This window comes from Scomber japonicus, chromosome 7 (assembly GCF_027409825.1).
Source record: "Scomber japonicus isolate fScoJap1 chromosome 7, fScoJap1.pri, whole genome shotgun sequence".
Lineage (NCBI taxonomy): Eukaryota > Metazoa > Chordata > Actinopteri > Scombriformes > Scombridae > Scomber > Scomber japonicus.
The window spans coordinates 18,145,535-18,160,013 of NC_070584.1; the positions used below are offsets into that span (position 1 = coordinate 18,145,535).

At 44.0% G+C, this 14,479-nt stretch overlaps 1 protein-coding gene across 1 annotated transcript in view; it reads right to left on the reverse strand.

Annotated features, from left to right (window-relative positions):
• The window catches only part of p3h2 (prolyl 3-hydroxylase 2), a 64,912-nt gene that overhangs the window by 2,636 nt on the left and 47,797 nt on the right, over window positions 1-14,479 (reverse strand). Inside the window, exons 4-7 of the mRNA XM_053322466.1 lie at window positions 14,095-14,226; window positions 3,240-3,367; window positions 499-588; window positions 40-80 (exon numbers count right to left, since the gene is read on the reverse strand). Of these exons, the coding sequence (XP_053178441.1) occupies window positions 40-80; window positions 499-588; window positions 3,240-3,367; window positions 14,095-14,226 (391 nt within the window). The remainder of the gene's footprint in view (window positions 1-39; window positions 81-498; window positions 589-3,239; window positions 3,368-14,094; window positions 14,227-14,479) is intronic.

Sequence of the window (14,479 nt, forward strand, 5' to 3'; positions counted from 1 at the left end):
TATAAAGTTACAAGTTAAGTTTTAAAGTTTTCTCTTTACCTGCTAGAGTCGTCTCTTCCACCTGTGCTGCCCCAATAATTCTGCAAGGAAAACACATTTTATACTTTCAAAAGCCAGTAAGGGTTATATATATACAATAAATATACACAACCAAAAGACCAGTTTCCAGAAATGTTGTTTGCAAAGAAAGTTATATATGCAATATCCTGTTTCCAACCAGCAAGTGTCGCTGTTGGCCCAGAGGACGGTGGTGTAGGGTGGTTGTGCCAGACACCTGTTCCTCTGCTCTGAGTCAGTCAGCAGCAGGGGTGCATTATTTACACACCCAGCAGAAGATCTGCTCTGCATCAGAAACATGTGGACGGGCTTACCAATAACTGCCCGTTAAATTACTCAATCTTTTTTCATTTCTGGGCAAAATTGAGAAGCGAAGGGAAGTAGTCTTTCATTATGTACATGCAGTCTTCTTTGAGGTTTTGTGGTATTCTATTAACTCACCCCTTCAGTGAATGCCACACCCATGGTTTTGCTGCCAATCAGAAGCAGCTCCAGCTCCTGTTTGTGCCTCCTCAGGTACCATGCAGCTCTCTGTGAACCAACACACACCAAAGATTTATGGTAAAAATTCCTGAGCTAGTAAGGTAAGTGCAGGCATCCATGAGAGATGATAGTCTATGAAAACTACTGTAAAAAAGATAGAAAAATACAAAGTATATTTGACAGCAGCATAAACAAATGTTCCGTGTTCATACCAATGTTTCAGCTGAGAGGATTGGTAATCCCAAATGAATTTATGCTAACTGATACAGGAAAGACAAAAGGATGAATGCTTTAATAATTATTATCTTTCATGTATCAGAGCTCAAACTCTAAAGGTGACAGTGAAGGCCTGTGGTGGGAACCAGATCTGGTTCCTTCCGCTCTCTTCCCCTTAGTGCCAGGACTAATGGAGTGTGACGGCCTCTCTCTTTCTTGTTGTCCTCTCAGGGGGGCACTTTTATTAATGTTTCCTGCCTCCAGTAAAAAACTTTAATAGAAGCAAAAAAAAAGTCTGGTATTTCTCAGGCCTGCTGTGATAGCTTTAGGTCTGATTGTGGCAGAAAGACTATAACAGAAAGACTCAATCTGCTGTGTAGAGAAAGTGACTCTTTTTTTTATTATTTGAATTTTACTGTTTCTCTTGTATTGAATAATTTTGATTTCATTTTTGATTTATTGTCATTTAATTTAAGGTAGACCTCAAAATTTGACCATGATATGAACTGAGCAGGACATCGTCTGAAACGCAAACTTGTCAGTGCTCTCTGGTGGGCAAACTATGTACTGGAAACACTGTTTCTAAATTATTTTAAACATATAGTATGTTTAGTATATTTGTACTGTATTGTGTATTATTATTATTGTTGTTATGTTGTGTATTTTTGTCTGTGTGTTAGAAGAGGAGTGATGATTGAGATTGAGGCAATGATGGCGTGCAACCTGAGCAGCCAGTAGCATTTTTCTTGTAGCAGTTTAAAAAAAAGTCCTCTTTTGCATCACTCTTAATACAAACAGTCCCCAAATTGTTCCAGAGACTTCTTTGGGCACTCTGACATGATTTTTACTCCTCCTCCACAGTTCCTGAAAGGCAGGATTCTTTGGCAGGGAGATGGGTCGGGCCTGGCGCTGAGATCTAGGGCTCTGAAAATGAGCTCCCCAAGTGCTGGAGGGAGAACGCAGAGAGGAGAGGCGATCTTTGGGCTAATGACTGTGCTGTAGACTGACGGGACGGGTAAGACTTGAGAGCTAGAAAAATGTAAGCTATGAGTACAAAAACACAAGCATGAGCAACAGCACATCAGCTCTCAATCCCTCTTTATCATATGCAACATGCGCATACACATATGCAATGTCAGCTGCACACTGAGACATTCACACAGCCCTGCTGGGAAGCCTTGCTCGCTCTAATGAGTACCAGGCTTTCTAGGAAAAGGAGGTTGTGTAATTGGGACTTAAACAAGGCGCTGATTGACTTTTCAATTTTTTGAGCTGATCAGAGTTTAGAAGAGACGAATTCTTGCAGTGGCTGAAGAGAAGCCAGACTTTGTTAATTTAATTTTCTCTACACATTCAGCCTCTAATTGCTCTGTGTGTTATGAGCACTAGGGGGCAAGGAAATAATAACGAACCTCTCCAGAGGAAGAACTATGTTGTTGTAAACACATTGACGTAGCAACATTTGCTTAATACTTCCAGCTGGATGGAGAACATATAGTGCAAGTGAAAAGCAAACTTTAAGAAGCGACTCCTGCCAAGTGGCGAGTAGCAAGTTCGTCCAAGAAATACAGCACTCGGCCTGCTGCCTCCTGTCTCCTCCTTTTTCCCCAAATCCACACTTTTCCCTCCCGATCTCTCCTCCCTGCATACCTTCTGTCCTCCCCCGACACCTCCTGCTTATATTATTGTAATGATTCTTTCACTTGATTTGCTCATTCTTTCGATTAATCGACCATAGCTTGTTCAAAAAGTCAACGCCAGACTTCTGACACTAACTGGTGTGCTGACATTACTAGTTTCAGCCATATCATTAGCCCACAATTAGGTTTAAGATTATTTTAATTGCCTACAAGAGACTACATGGCAAAGAACCAGAGTCAACTGCTATCCTTCATAATATCTGCAGTAGACAGAATGAAGTCTCCTCCTATCCCACCAACTACATTTAAAGGAGAATTGTGGTCCCTAAACTTTGAAATAACGTATTGTGATAAACTGACAGATTCTGCAGATAATTTGTCTCAATCTGTGGTAATTGTCTCCATGATGTATTTTTTTATTGTGTTTAACCTCTTTACTAAACTCTTTTCATACTTTTCACCAAACAGAGCACCATTTTCTCCTTCACAGTGATCAACTTATCTGTTCATTGTTTCACAGCTGTTGTTGTTTCTGTTTCTTTTCCCTCTTTCTCCCTCCTTTTTGCTTTATCGTAATCCTGCTCAGATGGCAGAGTGCATGCAGATTTCACAGTGTGTTCTTGAGCACTTAACTTAATAAAAATATGAAAATCGGCAAAAACAGACCACCACAAAACTTGTATGCCTCTAATAAAACAGGCCAGGGGTTCATTAAGTGAGACCTTCCATCAGTTTCCAGTGGAAAGGAAGCCTGACATGTGTAGTTGACCTTCCTTACGAACTTGTCAGCCTCTCACACACATTTCTCTCTGTCCACCCTTCATTCACACAGCAGATCCTGACCTCTTGTGGTTCGCCAACGTGTCCCAGCAGCTCTCTGTAGTAATCCACGTTGTCCATCATGAACTCATCTCCTTCATGAAATAACAGGTAGGTCAGAGCACACTGCAGGGCCTCCTCCAGCATGTCCACTGGAGAGAAAGACAGAGAGAGAGACAGAAAGCAGGTGAAGTAGTTTCGATTTGTGGTTTACATTTGAACACAATTAAGGAATTAGGCACACACACACACACACACACACACACACACACACACACACACACACACACACACACACACACACACACACACAAACACACAAAGATCTCTGCAAGCACAGATGTGTTTTCTTTTCTACAAAGCTCAACTGGATCGACTGGATGAACAGAGTGTGAGTGAAATGTGGAAATCTATCTATCACTGCAGACATTCCAAAACCATTACCACAATGGAGCAAAAGCTTCACTGCGGTTGAGATAGTGGAAACTGCACTCACATACACACACACACACACACACAATCCACTCTGTCTTTACGTCACTAATGAAGTGAGGCAAACATACATCAGGACCCTCTTAAGCCTAGCTGAGCACACATGCAAACACATTTTCACATACATTCATTCAAACAGAGCCACACACACAAAACTATGTATGTATTCCAGTACACACCTACTGTACTGCTCTGAACTACTGCCGTTAGGTGCACACACAAACACATTCTTTACTAGCTTGTAAAGGCGTAGGGTTAACCAAAGACTTCCTGTCTTGGCTGAGGCAGCGAATCTGCTGCTGTCTGCTGCGTGTTCCCGGGTCAATAAGAGTCTGGAGATTTGAGCTCATTCAAACTGAAAAAAAAACGTCACTGAGGATTTATTTAGGAAACTTAAGCAGCTAAAGCACAATGAAAGGCTGTTGAGTGATGGCAAACTTCCACTGTGGCAGTGTGGCGTGCAGCCACTGAGGAGTGTAAAATAAAGGCTGCAGTGCTGCTGTGTGTTACAGCAGTCAGATTACTGATTGGTTCCAAATGGTAACGCACTTCGATTTCTGATTTGGACAATAGGAATGTAGATATTTAAAGGATAGGTCCACAGTTTTTTAAGTCTTAAAACAATGACCAGGTGAACAAATTCACAGTATATGAAAGGAGGAGGAATGATTACAGCAGATTACAGGGAATCATATGTCGGTGTTAGTTTGGGAACCTGACTGTTGTTGTAGGACAGATGAAGATGAGATGAATAATTATGACCTTATCCTTTTAAAAATGTGAAATTTAGTGACAAATGCAATCAAAGTATGCTGGACATAAATGGATGAAGTAATCCTGCATTCCACCTTTTAAAACATGACTGCCAAGGTCTTAATAATGTACAGACTCATTTTGAGCAGTTAACACAAAAATGATTAACACAAAGATGATCATTAATTAAATAAATAAATTCATGTATATTGAGAATAAGGTGGAAAAAGAAAAATTACTGACTGCATTTAAATGTTTCCTCTTGCATATCCTAACAGCACTTTTTGTGCAGATAGACAGCTTCCCTCACATCATAGCATAGTGTGGCATACAGAGCCAATATCCCTACATTATTATTATTATTTACATGGTTAATATAATTTACATACAGGATAGCTCATGTTGAGAGTGTGTTAATAATTGTCTGTGTGTTTATGGTGAGAAAAGAGTGGTTTATTGTCTGAAAAATGTAGTTCCCTAGGAATGTGCAGTACTAACTCCGACCAGCAGAGGGCGCGTTCGCTACACGATGTGTTCAGGAATAAAGAAGTCACGCGGGAATCTGTTCAGTGAATGAGAACACACACTTCAGTCGGAAGTTAAGATGTGTGTGTGTGGCGAACTGTGATATAAAATACATATTTTTGCTCTTTGCAGGTAAGAAGGGAGCGTTAGAGATGTGTAACGAGTGGGTGAATGTGTTATGTGCTGGTTTGTTATCCCGTTCGGACGTCATGTATTGTTGTTTATAGACGTTACTCAGCCAATGTACCGTACCGAAAACGGCTAGCCTGTAGTTAGCACTGGTTGCCTAGTTACCGCGAGCAACCGGGAAAACTATGAGCCGGTCAGCCCGGACTGCTCGTGTAGTTCAGAGATAAATACATAAATAGGTTAAAATAGATACATGATTAATTTGACAATGTTTAGACGTGATTGATACTGTGCGTTTGCTAAATAAGTTGATATATTGAATGTACATGATGAAACTGGCCGAGACTAGAGATACAACAGTCACATGATTTATTGTTTTGATGTTGGTACAGATGTTCATGATGTTTCTGTTAAAACAGTGAATCTGTTCAGTGAATGAGAACACACACTTCAGTCGGAAGTTAAGATGTGTGTGTGTGGCGAACTGTGATATAAAATACATATTTTTGCTCTTTGCAGAACAAAAATAAAGACATTCAAATTAAATGTGTAGTGGAAGGTCGCTTCACTCTGCACCACGCTACATATTTTGGTAGCAGAGGATGGTTGATTCAGCCCACGGCCCAGTCGCATAGGAGCATAGACGGACGTAGCAGAGGAGGACCATGGAGAAAGAAAGGGACGAAATAAGCAGGATACTGCTGACGCTGGAGGAGAAGGAGCTCATTACCCTGTGTGAGCATCTGAAGTGTAACACACCTGTTGGGGGGTTTGCCAGCAAAACAAGACGCTCCCTCATCAGGTTGGTGGAGACGACGTTAGATGAAATCGAGGAGGGTGAAGAATCCGAGTCGTATCAGCAGTGTCTGCAGAATATACTGTCCTACCTGGTCCCTCTGAAGCCGGCACCGGAGGAAACTGAGGCTGAGATTGTAGTTCCAGAGACAAGTGAGTTAGAGAAGTTGAAAATACAGTACCAGAAGTTACGGCAGCAGATGGCAGAGGAAATCGGGGCATTGGAGGAAAAGATCCATCGGAAGACACAAGCAGCAGGAGGAGACACTGCGCCTGCCATCGCGACTGCAAAGGACGAGGACACAAGGACTGCCACCACAGCACCAACCAGACTGCCCGAGGTGACGCTGAGGCGGGAGTTCCGGATCATTGGACAGATTGGTGAAGTTGGGCAAAAAGAAAAATTGTCCTACACAAGCCTCATCAACCAGATCGAGTCTGGACAGCGGAAAGGACATGGAGAAGTGGAGATCATTGAAGCAGTCACACGTGCGGTGAGTCCAGGTCTTCATCTGCGGGAGATGTTGGAAATAAAGCGAGAGCTGACGCTGCACACCCTCAAGACCATACTCAAGGGTCACTACAAAGTGGACTCCTCCTCTGACTTACTGCATCGCCTGATGAACATGACACAAGATCCAAAAGAGTCAGCACAGAATTTCTTATTCAGAGCAATAGAACTGAAAGAGAAGTTAATGAGAAAATCTAGTGATGAGGATGCAGGTGAGGAAGGTGAGCAGTTTAGTCCAGAGCTAATTCAGAGAAAATTCCTCCGCTCCATAGAAACTGGTCTTTACAGTGATGCGGTTAAGTTTCAGCTCAAGCCGTATCTCAGTAACCGTACTGTCACAGATGAGGTGTTAATTGAGCGAATCAGTGAGGCTGCAAACTTAGAACAGGAGAGACAGCAAAAACTGAGAAAGACAGTCATAAACAAGCCCCCGAAAGTCAGTGAAGTGCAGGCGGAGGTGTATCCACCTGACGCCTCAGCGACAGCAGTTGACACTGTTACTTACCGTGAAGCAGGGGGAAAGAGTAAGAAAAGTCAGGGACCCAAAACAGAGACAGACCCTATAGAAGCGCTCAAAGCTGAGGTTCTAGAAATTAAAAAGTTGATGTTACAGACAGTGGAGGCCACACAAGCTAGAGCGACAGAGAAAACGTTCACACCCAGCCGTAGTCGGCCCAGGGGTTGTAGGGCGTGCCAGGAAGCTCAGATAGGTGACTCCTGTAGACATTGCTTTAAGTGTGGGCAAGAGGGGCATCTCTCCAGAGGATGTCGACGGACCAGAGAGCAGCAGGGAAACGGGACCGGGCTGCCGAGCCGGGACCCTCGGTAGCCCGTGAATCATCCAGTCTCAACATGCAGCAACCTGTCCCCCCTCCAGCACCGCCTCACATCTCATCAGTCAACTACCTCCCACCACGACGCAAGGAAAGACTCATCAAGTTGATCGCAAAGAGACACACTGTCCATTGCACACTGGACACGGTTCCAGTAGTAGCATTATGGGACTCAGGCGCTCAGGCGACCATCATTAATGAAGAGTGGAGAAAGCTGCACTTACCACACAGCACAGTGCGACCTCTCAGTGAACTGTTAGGCTCAGACATTTTATTGGGAGTGGCAGCCAACCAGACTGAGATCCCCTTCATGGGCTGGGTGGAGGTAGAGTTTAGACTAGGGAAAGAATCTGCTCTGACAAAGCCACTTCTCGTCCCTATTTTAGTGTCAAGTGACCCACACGTAGCAGCAGAGCCCATAATTGGCTACAATGTGATAGAAGAAATAACGGGAGAGGGTAGTCAGACAACAAAGACAGAGACCATCCATACTGTGTGTCAAGCCTTCCAGATAACAGTCAAGACAGCACAAGCAGTACTTCAGCTTATCCATGCCCCTGTTAGTGAGGAAGATGTAGGAATTATACACACAGGAAAAAGAACACTTACCCTAGGCGCTGAACAGGTCACCACAGTGTATGTTAACGTCAACACTGGGGCTCAGTATCAGGGCCAAGACCTGCTTCTAGTCCCAAGTGAAGAGCCGACATTGCCAGAGGGGGTAGTGATAGAGGAGGGTCTAGTCAGAGTCCCCAGTAACAGGTCAGGTTATGTGCCAGTCCCCATCGCCAACACAAACAAACACAGTGTAACCCTGGCCCAGCGCACTGTTTTTGGTCACCTGCAAACAGTCAAAACTGCCTATGCAGCCAGTGTGGAGCAGATGAACAGAGGAGAGGGATTAAAGCCACCAACTAATACAGCATCATCCCCAGGCGGTGACAACTCAAAGAAACAGAAACCTGCCTGGTGGGACCCTCCGGTCGACCTCAGTCATCTGAACGAGGAGCAAAGGAGGATCACAAAGCAGCTGCTGAGAGAGGAGTGTCACGCGTTCGCGTACGATGATGATGACATCGGCTCAATCCCCTCACTGAAACTCCACATCACCCTGCATGACACTACTCCAGTAAGAAAAACATACATGGCAGTCCCAAAACCATTACACCAGGAGGTGAAAGAGTATATCCAGGACCTGTTGAATCGGGGCTGGATTACTCCTTCACGCTCTCCGTACGCCTCACCGGTCGTGTGCGTGCGAAAGAAGGACGGGACTTTAAGACTGTGTTGTGACTACAGAGAGCTGAACAAAAAGTCAGTCCCGGATCGTCACCCCATACCCAGAATCCAGGACATGCTGGACTCCCTCACTGGCAGCTCCTGGTTCTCCGTCTTGGACCAGGGAAAGGCTTATCACCAGGGGTTCCTGGACAAGGAAAGCCAGCCCCTGACCGCTTTCATAACCCCCTGGGGCCTGTACCAGTGGCTCCGAATCCCGTTCGGGTTGAGTGCAGCGCCCGCAGAATTTCAGAGGAATATGGAAGACTGTTTACGTGGTTTGAGAGATGTCATGTGTCAACCGTATCTGGACGACAATCTGGTCCATAGCCCAAGCTTTGAGGACCACATTGAGCACCTGAGAACTGTGTTGCAGAGATATCAGGAGCACGGGGTTAAGCTCAGCCCCCGCAAGTGTGAGGTGTTGAAGAGGAAGGTGAGATTTCTGGGACGGCTGGTGTCGGGACAAGGCTACACTATGGACCCATCTGAGGTGGCCCCAGTCCAGGCCTTAAAGGAGAAAGCGCCTACAACAGTGGGAGAGCTGAGAAGAGTAATGGGATTCCTCTCATACTACCGAACATACATCCCAAACTTTTCCAGAATAGCCCAGCCTCTCTACCAGCTGCTCTCAACACCACCTGATCAAATGAAAAGAGAGAAGGTCAGGACCACAACCAGGAAGAAAGGTAACCTCCCACCTAACACTCCTATACAGTGGACAGATAACCACCAAAAGACAGGATGGCAAGATGGTAGTTATAGGCTATGGGTCCAGGACTCTAACACCACCTGAGAAGAACTATCACATGCACTCGGGAAAATTAGAGTTTTTAGCACTAAAATGGGCGATATGTGAACGTTTTCGGGATTATCTTTATCATGCCCCACACTTTGTGGTATATACAGATAACAATCCCTTAACCTATATCCTCTCAACAGCTAAGCTTAACGCTACGGGTCATAGGTGGGTGGGTGAGCTATCCGAGTTTGACTTTTCCATTAAGTATAGGCCGGGAAAAAGCAACGCAGATGCGGATGGCCTATCCCGCATGCCATTAGACATAAATGCGTTCATGACACAGTGTACAGAGGAGGTGGGTCAGGAAGTGTTCAGTGCAGCAGTGCAGGGAGTCGGTGTGCAGGGAGACACTCCCCCAGTCTGGGTAGCAACAGTCCCCATAGAAACACTAGACTTAGTGAGAGATGCGAGTGCACACCCACGAACCAAGTCCCTGACACCAGAACAGATACGAGACAGTCAGAAAAGAGATCCGGTCATAGGCCAAGTTCTGCATTATAAGAGGAACAATCAGCACCCATCCAGGAGAGCTCTTAAAGCAGAACCGGCGGACGTCAGAGTATTAATGAGACAGTGGGCAAAGTTGTATGTCAATGAGGATGGAATTCTCTTTAGGAAAGCAGGAGATAAACAACAGCTTGTCCTCCCAAAAGAGCATCACCAAACAGTCTTCCACGAGCTTCACAGAGAAATGGGACATCTCGGGGTCGAGAGAACTTTGAACCTGATTCAAGATCGATTCTATTGGGACCGTATGTACTCTGACATAGAACACTTTGTCACACAAGAGTGTGAGTGTCTCAAGGCAAAGCGACCTCACAAAGCAACCAGGGCTCCCATGACAACCATTGTCACAACACGCCCAGGTGAGCTCGTATGCATTGACTTTTTACACTTAGAGACATGCAAACAGGGGTTTGAGTACATTCTTATTGTGATCGATCATTTCACTGGTTTCGCCCAAGCCTACGCCACGAAAAATAAGTCTGCCAAAACTGTTGTTGACAAACTATTCAATGACTTTGCACTCCGCGTCGGATTCCCAGAGAGAATTCACCACGACATGGGGCGAGAGTTTGACAACCAGCTGATGGACCAACTACAGAGGAGCTGTGACGTACGGGGATCCCACACAACATGTTACCACCCCCAAGGCAACGGGAAGTGTGAGCGATTCAATAGAACTATTCTATCAATGCTCCGCACCCTCACAAGTGAACAGAAGGCTGATTGGAAGAGCTCATTGACAAAACTGGTGCACGCGTACAACTGCACCCGCAGTGGGGTCACAGGGTTCTCTCCCTACTATTTGCTCTACGGAAGATCACCTCGCTTGCCTGTAGATCTGCTTTTCAACCTACAGCCCAGAGAGGCAAAAGAGACTTACACTGAGTATGTACAGAACTGGCAAAACCGAATGCGACAAGCCTATGAGATCGCCTCCAAAACAGCGGCCCGAGAAGCTCTACGAGGAAAGAAAGGCTACGACAAAAGAGCACATGGAGCCGACCTACAGCCTGGTGGACGGGTGCTTGTGCGTAACCTGTCAGAGAGGGGCGGCCCTGGCAAGCTGCGGTCCTATTGGGAAACTAAAGTGCATGTGGTGGTGAAGAGAAGGAGCAGTGACAGCCCGGTGTATGAAGTAGCACCAGAGGGAGGAGGTAAGAGCCGCGTGTTGCACAGAAACCTCCTCCTCCCATGTGACAGTCTGCCCTTAGGGAAACCGGAACCTGCCCCTGCCACACAAGAGAGGAAAATACGGACACGGACAAGAACAAGACAACGACAAATCAACGAATCAGAGGAGAACTCAGACAGTGAAAGCAGTGATGAAGTGGAGCTGGTGTGCCGTTTCCCAGACGACCAAGAACTAAGCCAGAGAGCTGCAGACTTGAATCCAGAGGCAGAGCCATTTGCACCAGCTCTGATGATGCAAGACGGAGCACCAGATCTGGAAGATGCGACGGTTGCTCAAGAGGAGACAGAGACTGACGACAGAGGTATCACAGCTGATGGAGACGGTGAGAACGACGCAGAGCCTGGGGAAGGTCTACAAGAGTCATCAGAGGAAGATGATCCTGATCCTCCTCCAGTGACCAGCTACCCGCAGCGACACAGGCACCGTCCCCGAATGCTGACCTACAATACCTTGGGTGAGCCGACGTGGGTGGAAGCAGATGCCGAGAGCCTGCATGTCGGGAGTATATCCCCAGCCTGCAACCCACCGGTCATGTGGCGACCGTGGGCATCACTAGACATTGAGGTAACGGGTTGAACTCACATTACACAAACATGACTCTAACTCAGAGAAAATGGACTCTGAAAAGTAGAATGGTGAAATTCCATGGACTGTGAAGAAGAGACAATTCCGGGAGAACATATTGAACTGATACTGTACAAACGAAGAGACTGGTGACAGACTAAAAGAATTGAGGCCGATATGAGTTCTGTTACATTTGAGAGTTGATCTGATTTTGGGGTCCAGAGTACAGTAACTGATGTTTAGTGGTATAGATCTAAATGGGTCAGATACTTTTGATAAATGGGTACTAATTGAATTGAATGTCAAGTGCCACTTTAAAATAAGTAATACCATGTTTCAGTGAGAAAATTCAATGTGTGGTGAAAAGGTACACTTTGGGTATCTGAAATGTCTGGAGACATTTATTATTGGGGGGGAGAGTGTGGCATACAGAGCCAATATCCCTACATTATTATTATTATTTACATGGTTAATATAATTTACATACAGGATAGCTCATGTTGAGAGTGTGTTAATAATTGTCTGTGTGTTTATGGTGAGAAAAGAGTGGTTTATTGTCTGAAAAATGTAGTTCCCTAGGAATGTGCAGTACTAACTCCGACCAGCAGAGGGCGCGTTCGCTACACGATGTGTTCAGGAATAAAGAAGTCACGCGGGAATCTGTTCAGTGAATGAGAACACACACTTCAGTCGGAAGTTAAGATGTGTGTGTGTGGCGAACTGTGATATAAAATACATATTTTTGCTCTTTGCAGGTAAGAAGGGAGCGTTAGAGATGTGTAACGAGTGGGTGAATGTGTTATGTGCTGGTTTGTTATCCCGTTCGGACGTCATGTATTGTTGTTTATAGACGTTACTCAGCCAATGTACCGTACCGAAAACGGCTAGCCTGTAGTTAGCACTGGTTGCCTAGTTACCGCGAGCAACCGGGAAAACTATGAGCCGGTCAGCCCGGACTGCTCGTGTAGTTCAGAGATAAATACATAAATAGGTTAAAATAGATACATGATTAATTTGACAATGTTTAGACGTGATTGATACTGTGTGTTTGCTAAATAAGTTGATATATTGAATGTACATGATGAAACTGGCCGAGACTAGAGATACAACAGTCACATGATTTATTGTTTTGATGTTGGTACAGATGTTCATGATGTTTCTGTTAAAACAGTGAATCTGTTCAGTGAATGAGAACACACACTTCAGTCGGAAGTTAAGATGTGTGTGTGTGGCGAACTGTGATATAAAATACATATTTTTGCTCTTTGCAGAACAAAAATAAAGACATTCAAATTAAATGTGTAGTGGAAGGTCGCTTCACTCTGCACCACGCTACAATAGCACATTTAGATCACATATAGTTTAGATTAAGTTATAATATTTATATTCTCTGGTTGATTTGCTGACACTTGTATTGTTTTAATGACACAGGCACAGATGTGTCAACAACTGGGGTGCAACCGAAGAAGAGCAGCTGTTTCTGTTTAGAGCACACCAAAACCAATTTTTTTAGCTGAGAATTGTTTTAAAGAAGAAGACAGTTAAAAACGTCATACCATCTTTTGCACAATGCACATGTTGTTTCCTATAACTCCTTTATGTGGCGGTCAAATTTGAAATGAATGAGTAATGATGATAACTGATATATAGAGAGGCAATTACAGAATTACATGTATGTAATTATAGAACAGCCACTAAATAATAATAATAATAATAAAAAAAAAAAAAAATAATAATAATAATAATAATAATGATAATAATGATAGTTTCCTGGAAAAATGCAGGCCATAATTGGAATAAATGGGGTGTAATATAATGAAAATTGTTGAATTGTCTTATTATTTATTATGTATTTTTTAATCAGCAGTGATGCAACATTTAAAATAACTAAAATAAGTAATCAGCGGCTATTAGGAATCAAAACCTTGTTTTCTGTGTGTTTGCACAGACCCAATGATCCACTTTGCTTTCTAAGAGACACATGCTTATGGGTCATTAAGTATAATCTGGTGATCATACCACTCAGCACCCTGTCTTTCACAACTACTCTTTGTTGTTGTGCCAACACTGTTGTCTAGAGAGGGACTCACACCCGCCTTAGAGTCTGGATACACCCATATGCAGAAATACAAACACTAGATAATATCATTAATACTCCATTTGAAACAATGTGACACTACTAACAGGGTGTAGTCTACTGTTGATTGACATGACCGGTCAGCAGCTCTTTGTGGTCACTGTGGGTTCTTGTATGTGCATGTATGAGTATGTGTGAGTATGTGTGCGTTTGAGTGTATGAGCTATGGGTGTATCCATCCTCTTTCATCATAATTACATAGAGGATAGTCAGATAGATTTCATGTTTGGGAACTTGAAAAGTGTTATAAAAAGTGGTTGTATATCTTAGAGGTGGTTAAATTCATCACTGTATCCACAAAATAGTCTAAATATATGTCTGTGGGTTATTCAAAGACCATTTAAGCATTCAAGCAACCTACCCTGGTAGTAGGCAAACTGGAGGTAGTCATAGTGCAGAGGCAGGTAGTTTTCCATGGGTGAGAGGCGGCCTGGCCGGGTGGCAAGGTCTCTCACACACTCGTGTTCACAGTGCAGAGCCTGAGTGTAGTGATCTGTAACAAAACAATGTGAAATCAGTTTTCATCAACATAACTTTGAGATAGTAAGCTTGACATTTGGCTTCTTAATATTTGCTACAAGTTGAGCATCAGGTTAGGGGCTTCATACCAGCGCTCACATTACAGGTATAAGTGAAGTGAGGGTATTTTATATTATTTTATACAACGTGAGAAGAAAGCCCAAACTAGTTGTCATAGCACTTCATTTCTATTGTTTAGAAAACTAACTTGACAAACTAAATCCAAT